This window comes from Octopus bimaculoides, chromosome 28 (genome assembly GCF_046866305.1).
Source record: "Octopus bimaculoides isolate indiv1 chromosome 28, ASM4686630v1, whole genome shotgun sequence".
Taxonomy (NCBI): Eukaryota; Metazoa; Mollusca; class Cephalopoda; order Octopoda; family Octopodidae; genus Octopus; species Octopus bimaculoides.
The window spans coordinates 17013417-17027581 of NC_142955.1; the positions used below are offsets into that span (position 1 = coordinate 17013417).

The window sequence follows — 14165 nt, forward strand, 5'->3', positions numbered from 1 at the left end:
CCATCAAGCAGCATAGGCAGAAATTTGGGAACGCAAAGTTATTCGTTGGAAAAGAATGGACTCTGCAACTGTTGTGGGATATTATCAATAACGACACACCCCTCCCAAGTGCCGAGTGGAATGATCCATCTATTCTGCTATGTATAGCTTACAACTGTTGCTAAATAAAAATCTATATTCTATGAAACTAAATTGTCTTTCTCCGTACCTGTCTATCACTCCATCCATCCATCTGTCTACCTGCCCATCTATCTGTTTACCTACCTACCTGCCTATCTATCTATTTATCATTCAATCAATCATCAAACCGTTAAACCTTGAAAATTTATGTATCACTCTTGCAAGGGAATCCTTCAAATATTTTTTCAGCTTTCGAAAAAAAAGTGAAAAAAATTCTGAAAAGATAAAAAGTAGGAAAAAAAACTTGCAGGAATTTTTAAGAATCTCCTTGCAGTTCATCAATCTACCAAACCCTCACCCTTTTACACTGCTTCAACTTCTCATCAGTTTTTCAATAATTGTTTTCAGTTCTTCCATCATTTTCCAATTTTGTCACTTTTCCCTTTCGCCATCGCTAATTGCTAATTTCCCAATTGTCTATTTCCGCCCTTCATTCCTCCTATCAGGTTCACAAGTGCCTTAACTCATACTAACTTCTCTTAGCTTGACGTGCCGTTTCTTCCCGCTACTACACTTTACCCCTCCCCCTTTTCACCTTCCCGATCTCTCCTAATAACGTCGTTACCATGTTGTCCCTCTGCAAGGACACACAGACATCAACAGCAGTATAGAGATACGTAAAGGAAGATGATTTCCCTAAGCGACCACAAACATTTAAAGAAAGGAACCACGCATGCGCACTGAGCGAACTTCCCACTTCAGGTTGATATCCGGTTAAATTGCCTCTGCGTTAATTACGCTTAATCTTCTTATAAATACATTTATAATTCTTATAATGTCTTTCTCAACTACCAGATACACACATATATAACAACACTATCCTTTACGAAACATTTCCGTAAGTATTCTACTATGAAATCTTTTAATGTTTTTAATTCTGTAGACGTTCGGTTTTTGGCGCGCCAATTCTTTGTTTCTCTTTTATGTTTTATGAATGATGCATGTCCGTGATTTGGCTGCTATTTCTAGCTATGGATGAGAAATGTCCATGATTTGCTCAGGACTGGGTTGCTATTTTTAGCAATGGAAGAAGGATTCAATGAATTGTGTGAGATTTGGCTGCTATTTCTAGCTACGGAAGGTACCTTGCCAGGTTAATTCCTTCGTCTTTAAGTTGGGGAAATATCCTCAAATACACTCCAGCCACCGAAATGTTCAGAAACCGATGCTTTTTGGTCTCGGATTCGTCATCTTCGTTCGGTAATTTCCGTAAAGTTTTTGTTTATATTTTCATGACCTCTGATAAGGGAGTTGAAAAATGAAAGACGGTCCATTTTTGTGTGTGTATACAAATATACAGGGTGCAGAAGATATATGAAGACAGATTTATATTTATTTTAAAAAACGGCGTTTTTCGTTATGACTCGACGAAACCAAATCAAGAAGTCGCTTGTTTCCGTGACGACTCGACTATTCACTTATACGTGACATAACATGGACCCATTAACATGACAGCACTTTTACAAGGCTGCTTCTACGGGGAATGGCCACAAGTGCTTTTTGCCTCCAGAGGGATGTCTTAACACTTTTGGTATGGAGTGCAGATCTTGAGTAGAGCAAGTCGCCAGGAATTTTGTCCCTTTGTCATCTCACCTGAAAGGTTCTTCAGAACTTTATACCCTGTCTTCCTGGATGTTCCACTTCCACATCTTCAATCTACATTTAAAGATTGGCCATTCTTTATGGAACTGTCGGCATCCAGCTCAGTTGTTAAGATAAATGTTTATTTCTACAGATTATCTCAATAGAAATGAATCTGTATTTTTTCAGTAGCCTCTGCTTCTTACACTGTTGTTTCTATATAATTTCAGAACATCAGATGACATTGATGTAACAGAAGAGACCCCATCAATATCTGACATGTTTTAAAAGCTGAAGGAAACTTTTATATGAAAACGATGTATTAGATTGTTTCTATGAATCTCTGGTAGAATTCCTGTGAAACGTTCGCTCTGAAATAATATTATTCGCAAAATTTATGAACATCACTTACTGGAGTCGCAAGAAGAGGTGCCTGTTGGATTTAATTTATGGAAGTGTTGCTGAAGAAAGGTAACACTGGACAGAAATAGAGCAGTAAAAGTGTTTGTAAGATATAAAGTACAAGAAGAAGAAGAAAAATATATAAACTGGGATTTGAGAGAGAAAGTAATAGAAGAGAGTGAGAAAATTATATAATTGATTTCTTCTCAACACATGATAAAAGAGATAGGGTCATATGACTGATATCTGCAGAAAGTCCTTTTAAAGAATATAACCTAATTATGCACAAACGTATTCATACAGGAGAGAAACCATATCATTGTGATATCTGTGGTAAATCATTCTCTCATAGATGTATATTAACAATACATAAACATATTCATACAGGAGAGAAACCATATCACTGTGATATCTGTGGTAAATCATTCTCTCAAAGTAGTAGCTTATCTAGACACAAACATATTCATACAGGAGAAAGTCCATATCAATGTGATATCTGTGGTAAATCATTCTCTCAAAATATTCAGTTAACTGGACACAAACATACTCATACAGGAGAGAAACCATATCACTGTGATATCTGTGGTAAATCATTCTCTCACAGTAGTTGCTTATCTAGACACAAACGTACTCATACAGGAGCGAAACCATATCACTGTGATGTCTGTGGTAAATCATTCTCTCATAGTTGTTTCTTAACTACACATAAACGTATTCATACAGGAGAGAAACCATATCACTGTGATGTCTGTGGTAAATCATACTCTCAAAATAGTCAGTTAACTGGACACAAACGTACTCATACAGGAGAGGAACCATATCACTGTGATATCTGTAATAAATCATTCTCTCATAGTTCTGTCTTAACTACACATAAACGTATTCATACAGGAGAGAAACCATATCAATGTGATATCTGTGGTAAATCATTCTCTCAGAGTAGTAGCTTATCTAGACACAAGCATATTCATACAGGAGAGAAACCATATCACTGTGATGTCTGTGGTAAATCATTCTCTCTAAATATTCACTTAACTATACACAAACGTACTCATACAGGAGAGAAACCATATCAATGTGATGTCTGTGGTAAATCATTCTCTCGAAATATTCAGTTAACTGGACACAAACGTACTCATACAGGAGAGAAACCATATCACTGTGATGTCTGTGGTAAATCATTCTCTCGAAATATTCAGTTAACTAGTCACAAACGTACTCATACAGGAGAGAAACCATATCATTGTGATATCTGTGGTAAATCATTCTCTCATAGTTGTTTCTTAACTACACATAAACGTATTCATACAGGAGAGAAACCATATCACTGTGATGTCTGTGGTAAATCATTTTCTCAAAATATTCAGTTAACTAGACACAAACGTACTCATACAGGAGAGAAACCATATCATTGTGATATCTGTGGTAAATCATTCTCTCATAGTTGTTTCTTAACTACACATAAACGTATTCATACAGGAGAGAAACCATATCACTGTGATGTCTGTGGTAAATCATACTCTCAAAATATTCAGTTAACTGGACACAAACGTACTCATACAGGAGAGAAACCATATCATTGTGATATCTGTGGTAAATCATTCTCTCAGAGTTGTTTCTTAACTACACATAAACGTATTCATACAGGAGAGAAACCATATCACTGTGATGTCTGTGGTAAATCATACTCTCAAAATATTCAGTTAACTGGACACAAACGTACTCATACAGGAGAGAAACCATATCATTGTGATATCTGTGGTAAATCATTCTCTCATAGTTGTTTCTTAACTACACATAAACGTATTCATACAGGAGAGAAACCATATCACTGTGATGTCTGTGGTAAATCATACTCTCAAAATATTCAGTTAACTGGACACAAACGTACTCATACAGGAGAGAAACCATATCATTGTGATATCTGTGGTAAATCATTCTCTCATAGTTGTTTCTTAACTACACATAAACGTATTCATACAGGAGAGAAACCATATCACTGTGATGTCTGTGGTAAATCATTCTCTCGAAATATTCACTTAACTATACACAAACGTACTCATACAGGAGAGAAACCATATCATTGTGATATCTGTGGTAAATCATTCTCTCAGAGTTGTTTCTTAACTACACACAGATGTACTCATACAGGAGAGAAACCATATCATTGTGATGTCTGTGGTAAATCATTCTCTAAGAATAGTATTTTAACTACACATAAACATATTCATACGGGAGAGAAACCATATCACTGTGATATCTGTGGTGAATCATTCTCTCAAAGTGTTCACTTAACTGAGCATAAACGTATTCATACTGGGAAGAAAACCATATCATTGTGATATCTGTGGTAAATCATTCCCTCACAGTAGTAACTTATCTAGACACAAACGTACTCATACAGGAGAGAAACCATATCACTGTGATATCTGTGGTAAATCATTCTCTCACAGTAGTCACGTAACTAGACACGGATATATTCATACTTGAGAGTAACCATATCATTGTCATATCTGTGGTAAATCATTGTCTCAAAATTGTAACTCATGAAACCACAAATATATTCATGAAGGAGAGAAATGAAAAACATAGTTTCTTGTTTGGTATGAATTTTTAATATTCCTGCGCTTCGTGCAATGGAAGATATGACGAAAGTATTTTAAAACGTTTATATTTTTCTTGTTTTGTTTATGCAATTTTTACCTCTCTTTGCTCCACAACTACGAGTGCAGATTCCTTTCGATGGTGTAAGAACCCCTATATTTAATCTCTTCTGCTTGACAACCCCACACATTATTCTGTAGTGAATATCACATCCATAAATTTCTGCATATATATATGTATTATCTTTTAAACGCTTCACATATTAAATATGTTATACAATAAGAAAAGTCTTGATTTTTTCATACACTGCAATATTGCATACAATGACCGCCAATTGCAGAACAGAGGAGACTTTTTCCTTGTTTGTTTATGAAGAATAGTTTCTTTGAATTAAACTTTACAGAGATAAATTTTCAAGGGTCCAGGTTAGGATTATTTTCATTAAATAGACAAAATGCAAATCAACCCTGATTCAGCAAACCTATCATCAAAGATTTCGGGGTAATCTAGGACATTACGTAGAATGAGCATGCGATTTAGGTAGGGGGATGTGTTGGCTGCTATTTTTAGCATGTTAAGCAACCAGGTAGAAGCTTTTTTATTGGTTCAATTGCGTGATGAGATTTTTTTACGCATATATATGTATATATATATATATATATAGGTGTAGGAGTGGCTGTGTGGTAAGTAGCTTGCTTACCAACCACATGGTTCCGGGTTCAGTCCTACTGCGTGGCATCTTGTGCAGGGGTCTTCTACTATATCCTTGTGAGTGGATTTGGTAGACGGAAACTGAAAGAAGCCTGTCGTATATATGTATTTACATATATATGTATGTGTGTTTGTGTCTGTGCTTGTCCCCCCACCATTGCTTGACAATCAATGGTTGTGTGTTTACATCCACGTAACCTAGCGATTCGGCAAAAAGAAACCGATAGAATAAGTACTAGGCTTACAAGGAATAAGTCCTACGGTCGATTTTCTTCACTGAAGGCGGTGCTCGAGCATGGCCACGGTCAAATGACTGAAACAAGTAAAAGAGTATATATATATATATATATATATATATATATATATATATATATTATTGGCAGAAGTTGGAGAGTCAGTCAAAAGCTCTGAGTTTGATGAGACTTTTAGAAGTTAGAGAGTAAGTCAAAACCTGAGAGTTTCGTGTATTGGCTGAGATTTCCCAAAGACGACAGCTTTACAATACGAAAATTTGCAGGAAATGTTTGAAGCAAACCATGGTCTGTGTGAGATATTCTACCAGTATACGAAGTTTCAAACTATATGGTTAAAAAAATTAATTAAAAAATTTGTTGGCCAAACTGAACAGACCCACTAAATCTCTATACACAGTAAATTTTTGTTAAAGTGTAACTTACAATAGTAACCTGAAGTGGGGACAATATTATACAATTATTTCATAAAATCTGATTGATATTCCATTTGTGTATTTATATGTGAGTCTCTGCAACTTGTATGCCCATTAAATTGTCAACGATTCATTCAATTGTTTTGTTTTTTAATCCAAATAATGACAGCATTTATACAGACTCTAGAAGGGTGATGGCTGTCCATCAAGAAGACAGGCGACAATATGGGTTTAGTAATGATTTATTTACATCATATCAGAGATCGTGAATAAACGCAGATGTAATTTCGTGCATCAATGATTGTTCTTTTTCCACTTGACCCAATGAAAAAAAGTCATATCATTGTGATATCTTTGATAAATCATTCTCTCAAAATTGTGACTTAACAAGAGATATATTCTTAGAGGGAAGAAAGGCAAAAGGTGGTTTCTTGTCTGCTGTATATTTTCAATATTCCTCTGATCGAGGCAACTGAAATTATAGTATATCCAAAAATGTTAGATTTTTTTTTTGTTTTGTTTTTTGCAATTTTCACCTTTCTGTGATGTAAGGATCCCTATAGCAAAAACCTTCCTCCTACTTGCAACCCTACACATTGCTCTTTCTTGAATATTGCATCATGTAATTACAGTATATTTGTTGTTCCTTATGTTTGAAATGCTTCACTTATTAAATGTGTTATACAACAACAGGAGTTCTGACTTTTTCATACACAGGAATATTGTAAAATTATCAAATATGTATATAAACAATGACCCCAAGTACGGAAAGGAAGAACACGAGGCTTATGTATAGTTTAGTGCCCCATAATAGACTGATTCCTTGTTAGTTTCCCCAAGACTAGTTTCTTTAAATTAATTGTTGCGGAGATACGTTTTGAAGGATCCAAATTAGAGTTATTTTCATAAAATTGAGAAAATACATTTTGGAAGATCCTCTGATCCTTCTCAAACCCACCCTGTTTTTGTCAATACTAATTTCAGAACTTGGGGAAACCTACCAGCCACTTCATCACCTATGAATCTGGTTACACAATCCAGATTGGTTGCATCCTCACCATCAAGCAGCATAGGCAGAAATTTGGGAACGCAAAGTTATTCGTTGGAAAAGAATGGACTCTGCAACTGTTGTGGGATATTATTAATAACGACACACCCCTCCCAAGTGCCGAGTGGAATGATCCATCTATTCTGCTATGTATAGCTTACAACTGTTGCTAAATAAAAATCTATATTCTATGAAACTAAATTGTCTTTCTCCGTACCTGTCTATCACTCCATCCATCCATCTGTCTACCTGCCCATCTATCTGTTTACCTACCTACCTGCCTATCTATCTATTTATCATTCAATCAATCATCAAACCGTTAAACCTTGAAAATTTATGTATCACTCTTGCAAGGGAATCCTTCAAATATTTTTTCAGCTTTCGAAAAAAAAGTGAAAAAAATTCTGAAAAGATAAAAAGTAGGAAAAAAAACTTGCAGGAATTTTTAAGAATCTCCTTGCAGTTCATCAATCTACCAAACCCTCACCCTTTTACACTGCTTCAACTTCTCATCAGTTTTTCAATAATTGTTTTCAGTTCTTCCATCATTTTCCAATTTTGTCACTTTTCCCTTTCGCCATCGCTAATTGCTAATTTCCCAATTGTCTATTTCCGCCCTTCATTCCTCCTATCAGGTTCACAAGTGCCTTAACTCATACTAACTTCTCTTAGCTTGACGTGCCGTTTCTTCCCGCTACTACACTTTACCCCTCCCCCTTTTCACCTTCCCGATCTCTCCTAATAACGTCGTTACCATGTTGTCCCTCTGCAAGGACACACAGACATCAACAGCAGTATAGAGATACGTAAAGGAAGATGATTTCCCTAAGCGACCACAAACATTTAAAGAAAGGAACCACGCATGCGCACTGAGCGAACTTCCCACTTCAGGTTGATATCCGGTTAAATTGCCTCTGCGTTAATTACGCTTAATCTTCTTATAAATACATTTATAATTCTTATAATGTCTTTCTCAACTACCAGATACACACATATATAACAACACTATCCTTTACGAAACATTTCCGTAAGTATTCTACTATGAAATCATTTAATGTTTTTAATTCTGTAGACGTTCGGTTTTTGGCGCGCCAATTCTTTGTTTCTCTTTTATGTTTTATGAATGAGGGATGTCCGTGATTTGGCTGCTATTTCTAGCTATGGATGAGAAATGTCCATGATTTGCTCAGGACTGGGTTGCTATTTTTAGCAATGGAAGAAGGATTCAATGAATTGTATTAGATTTGGCTGCTACTTCTAGCTACGGAAGGTACCTTGCCAGGTTAATTCCTTCGTCTTTAAGTTGGGGAAATATTCTCAAATACACTCCAGCCACCGAAATGTTCAGAAACCGATGCTTTTTGGTCTCGGATTCGTCATCTTCGTTCGGTAATTTCCGTAAAGTTTTTGTTTATATTTTCATGACCTCTGATAAGGGAGTTGAAAAATGAAAGACGGTCCATTTGTGTGTGTGTATACATATATACAGGGTGCATAAGATATATGAAGACAGATTTATATTTACAAAAAAAAAAAAAATCGCGTTTTTCGTTATGACTCGACGAAACCAAAGCAAAAAGTCCCTTGTTTCCGTGACGACTCGACTATTCACTCATACGTGACATAACATGGAGACCTCAACATGACAGCACTTTTACGGTTCTACTAAAGCAGCGTGTTCCCGAACGCGCAGACGCGCGTTCGCACTAGGTAGACGTGAGTGGTCGATCCTAACTCTTACCCTAACCCTAAACACAATGAATACTTTGTTAGGGGTAGGGTTAGGATCGACCACTCACGACTAGCTTGCGCGTTCGGGACCACGCTGCTTTAGTAGTACCGGGAAATGCAAAAGTAAGAAATATAAATGACATAGATTTTTAAAAATTAATTTTAAAGCTAAATTTAAGATAATCTGCTGGACTATAGAAAGCACTTTGTGAAATTCATGCAAAACATTTTTGAAGTTTTAAATTGAACAGTATAATACTCTCTAATGCATTTTATGAAACTAATAAAAGCATTAATTCTGTTGTATCATCGCCAACTGAACTCCGATAGATATGTTAAAAAATAGGGTTTTTATATAGATCCAGACCCGGTGGAAAAATTGAAAAAAAAAAAGATAGTGTAGTAGTAGTTGAAGTGCACCGTATATGAAGGAAAAAAATGTGGGGTGGGGAGGGGACTCGGAAAATTCACACAACCCGAACACTAAATCTGAACGTCCGGTCACAGGAGTGAAACAAAAATCATCTAATACCGTAACCCTAAGGTTAGGGTTAGGAACTAACACACATCTTAAGGTCTCGCACATCACCATTCTAAGTATCTACTGGCGTGATCTGTAACACCCCAATGGTACTTATGGTGCATGAATTCTGACTTGTCTATCTCTATGACAACATCCTTTCCCTCAAGTCTATGCACCACATGGCACAAATGTCCTGGAAATAATTTTACCAATTGACAATCGCTTCTGATGCAATCCCAACTTTCATCACCACAGACTGTTTACAGCCCATTTTGGTCCAATAATATATTGAAGTAAGAAGCTACCTCATCGATAGACGGGCACCCGAATAAAAGATTTTTCTTTTAAACTGTGATGGCGCCCACAAGTCAAACATCTGCACATCACATCTTTGGATACTCGTTCCTTCAGTGTCAAGAGCATCCAGTCGTTGCAGCACTCAGAAGAAATTTGCATTAGTCTTACAGATGCAAAGAATTCGATAGACAATGTCCTGCTGTTTGCTATGCCTTGAACCTCTGTGCCAAGTCATGAATAGAAATGGCTGAATCAACTGACTAACATCGATCTTCCAATCTAATGCAGGCATGTTGGGGCTTTTCCTAGAATTTACAAAGAAAGAAAGGCTGAAAACTGCTGTTTATATAAGCACAGAGTGGATCAAAAAGCATAGACTTTTTGTTCCCACATTGGGAAGTTGAAACTTCCTGATAACTGGAACTAATCTGGCAAACCACTAGGACATGTGACTTGATGCTAAAGAAAAGAACTTGGTCATCAGAACTGACCAATAACTGGTGACACTGGTGACCCAAATTAGTTGCATTTCATGTCCATTGTCCAGGCTTGCATGAGTTCGATAGTTTGACCAGAGCTAGCAAGCTGGGGGGCTGCAGCAGACATCCGTCTGATTTGTTCTGCTTTCTACAGGATGCTCTTTGCAGTGCCAACCACCTCATATTGTGCAGGGTGCTTTTATATGGCACTACATTGGCACTGCATGGCCACAAGTGCTTTTTGCCTCCAGAGGGATATGTCTTAACACTTATGGTATGGACTGCAGATCTTGAATGGAGCAAGTCACCAGGAATCTTGTTCATCTTCAGAACTTTATACCCTGTCTTTCTGGCTGTCCTACTTCCACATGTTCCATCTACTTTTAAAGATTAGCACTTCTTTATGGGTGGAGGCGCAATGGCCCAGTGGTTAGGGCAGCGGACTCGCGATCAGAGGATCACGGTTTCGATCCCCAGACCGGGCGTTGTGTGTGTTTATTGAGCAAAAACACCTAAAACTACATAAGGCTCTGGCAGGGGGTGGTGGTGACCCTTGTTGTTCTCTTTCGCCCAAACTTTCTCTCACTGTTTCTTGAGTAATGCTGCAACGGTCTGGCATCCTGTCCAGTTGGGGGGGGGGAACACATATGCCATAGAAACTGGGCCCATGAGCCTGGCTAGGCTTTAAAAGGGCGAAGAGGAAGACTTCTTTATGGAGCTATTGTCATCCAGCTTAGTTGTTAAGATAAATGTTTATTTCTACAGATTATCTCAATAGAAATGAATCTGTATTTTTTCAGTAGCCTCTGCTTCTTACACTGTTGTTTCTCTATTATTTCAGAACATCAGAGGACATTGATGTAACAGAAGAGACCTCAATATCTACCATGTTTTAAAATCTGAAGGAAACTTTTATATGAAAACGATGTATTAGATTCTTTCTATGAATCTCTGGTAGAATTCCTGTGAAACGTTTGCTCTGAAATAATATTATTTGCAAAATTTGTGAACATCACTCATTGGAGTTGCAAGAAGAGGTGCCTGTTGGATTTAATTTATGGAAGTGTTGCTGAAGAAGGGTAACACTGGACAGAAATAGAGCAGTAAAATTGTTTGTAAGATATAAAGTACAAGAACAAGAGGAAGAAAAATATATAAACAGGGATTTGAGAGAGAAAGTAATACAAGAGTGAGAAAATTATATAATTGATTTCTTCTCAACACATGATAAAAGAGATAGGGTCATATGACTGATATCTGCAGAAAGTCCTTCTTTTAAAGAATATAACCTAATTATGCATAAACATATTCATACAGGAGAGAAACCATATCACTGTGATATCTGTGGTAAATCATTCTCTCAAAATAGTAACTTATCTAGACACAAATATATTCATACAGGACAGAAAACATATCAGTGCGATATCTGTGGTAAATCATTCTCTGATAGTGGTTATGTTAATGTGCACAAACGTACTCATACAGGAGAAAAACCATATCACTGTGATATCTGTGGTAAATCATTCTCTTACAGTAGTCACTTATCTAGACACAAATATATTCATACAGGAGAGAAAACATATCGTTGTAATATCTGTGGTAAAACATTCTCTGATAGTGGTTATGTTAATGTGCACAAACGTATTCATACAGGAGAGAAACCATGTCATTGTGATATCTGTGGTAAATCATTCTCTCATAGCCCTGCCTTAACTATACATAAACGTATTCATACAGGAGTGAAACCATACAACTGTGACATTTGTGGTAAATCATTCTCTGGAAGTAGTGCATTAAATGCACACAAACGTATTCATACAGGAGAAAAACCATATCACTGTGATACCTGTGGTAAATCATTCTCTCAAAATAGTTCCTTAACTGCACATAAACGCATTCATACTGGAGAGAAACCATATCATTGTGATGTCTGTGGTAAATCATTCTCTCAAAATAGTAACTTAATGGAACACAAACATATTCATACAGGAGAGAAACCATATGATTGTGATATCTGTGGTAAATCTTTCTCTAAGAGGCGTCACTTATCTAGCCACAAACATGTTCATACTGGAGAGGGGCCATATTGTTGTAATATCTGTGGTAAAACATTCTCTAAATGTAATGACTTAACTAAACACAAACATATTCATACTGGAAAGAAACTACCATTGCCACATCTGTGATAAACCATTCTCTCAAAGGAGTACCTTATCTGCACACAATCGTATTCATACAGGAGAGATGCCCTATCACTGTGATATTTGTGGTAAATCATTCTCTCAAAACAGTAACTTAACAAGACACAAACACACTCATACAGGAGAGAAACCATATCATTGCCACATTTGTGGTCAATCATTCTTTCACCATGATAAATTAACAAGACACAAATATATTCATACTGGAGAGAAAGGAAAAGGGTAGTTTCTTGTTTGGTATATATTTTTAATATTCCTGTGTTTTGTGCTATGGAAAATATCACTAAAGTGTTTCAAAAATTTCTTTCTGTTTGAAAGGCCACTAAATGTGGAACATGACTGAGAGAGCCTTCCAGAACTGAACATGAGAGAGGGTCTAGGGAGTCTTGTTTGTGACATTTAAGAATATGAAGACTGAAAGCCCCTTGGTTCTCAGGAATTACATCTAAAATGCTTCAGATATGTAGCATATTAAGATACAGCCTTGTCACCATATAATTAATAAGGTCCAGGAAGAATGTGCCAGTGATATGTGTAGCAGCATCATAATGAAAATGTTTCGAGGGTAAAGGAGATGTCTTAGAAGTAAATGCAGATATTTCAGATTATTGGACCAGGCTATGAAAGTCATTGAAAGAGTCGGTCCAGTTAATTAGAAAGAGACTTAGCCTTGATGAGATGCAGTTTGGTTTCATTTAGTAGAGAAGTACTATTAGTACTCTGTTTATAGTTTGGCAATTTCAGAAGTAAACCATTGTCAACATGGAGGAAGCATCTGACAAGCTCACTCATATGGTACCTTCTTCAAAAGCCAGTAAATGAATGGTTTGCCACAGAGAAACGATATCATTGTGATATCTGTGGTAAATTATTGCCTCAAAATAGTAACTTAACAAAACAAAGATATTCATACTGGAGAGAAACCGTATTATTGTGATATCTGTGGTAAATTATCCTCTCAAAATTGTAACTTAACAAGACACAAATATATTCATACAGGAGAGAATGGAAAAGGGTAGTTTCCTGTTTGGTATATATTTTTAATATTCCTGTGTTTTGTGCAGTGGAAAATATGGCTAAGGTATTTCAAAAATTTTAATTTTTTTTTTTTTTTTTGCAATTTTCACCTCTCCTTCATCCTCAACATATTCCTGTCTATGATGTAGGGACTTCTATACCAAAACTTCTGATAACTCTACACATTATCCTTGAATATCACATGCTCATAATTACTGTATATTTATTGTTTGTTATCTTCAATACTTTACTCATAAAATATGTTATACAATAAATTTATTTAATATTGTAAAGTTTTCAGATATATACTTCAATGATGGCCCTCCCAGTGCAAAACACAAGAGATCCCAAAGGAAGAACATGAGGTGTCTGTATATTTTAGTGTCCTACACCAGACTGATTTCTTGTTTGTTTCTCAAGAATAATTTGTTTTAATTAAACTTTGTACAGATGTTTTCAAGTGTCCGGATTAAGATTATTTTCATAAAATATCAGGAGACCACTGCAGGGAAGCTTCTGACAAATTTCAGTAACTGTTGGAAAGCCAACTAAAACACTGATTCCATTAATTCCTGGCAATATCTGAAGGAATCATTATATTATAAAATAGTATATTAGACTATGAATACTTAAATTATTTATAAAAGTTATTATAGTCGATGGGCTTGTGTGTACAAAATGAAAATAAAGTGAAAGATTTGAGGTCCAAATCTCTCTGCTATAA

The 14165-nt window shown here is 36.1% G+C and overlaps 2 protein-coding genes across 2 annotated transcripts; both read left to right on the top strand.

Moving 5' to 3' along the window:
• The first annotated feature begins 128 nt into the window (after nt 1-128).
• LOC149130707 (uncharacterized) lies at nt 129-5054 on the top strand. The gene is made up of 2 exons (XM_089344395.1): nt 129-1018; nt 1992-5054. The coding sequence occupies exon 2, from the start codon at nt 2445-2447 to the stop codon at nt 4503-4505; it is 2061 nt and encodes a 686-aa protein (XP_089200521.1). The 5' UTR covers nt 129-1018; nt 1992-2444; the 3' UTR covers nt 4506-5054.
• A 137-nt stretch (nt 5055-5191) lies between these two features.
• Nucleotides 5192-14165, top strand: LOC149130708 (uncharacterized). Its single transcript, XM_089344561.1, has 2 exons — nt 5192-8220; nt 11065-14165. The coding sequence occupies exon 2, from the start codon at nt 11519-11521 to the stop codon at nt 12407-12409; it is 891 nt and encodes a 296-aa protein (XP_089200687.1). The 5' UTR covers nt 5192-8220; nt 11065-11518; the 3' UTR covers nt 12410-14165.

Coding starts and splice junctions, on each gene's coding strand:
- LOC149130707 (XM_089344395.1), top strand. CDS start 2,445: ATGCACAAACGTATTCATACAGGAGAGAAACCATATCATTGTGATATC.
- LOC149130708 (XM_089344561.1), top strand. CDS start 11,519: ATGCATAAACATATTCATACAGGAGAGAAACCATATCACTGTGATATC.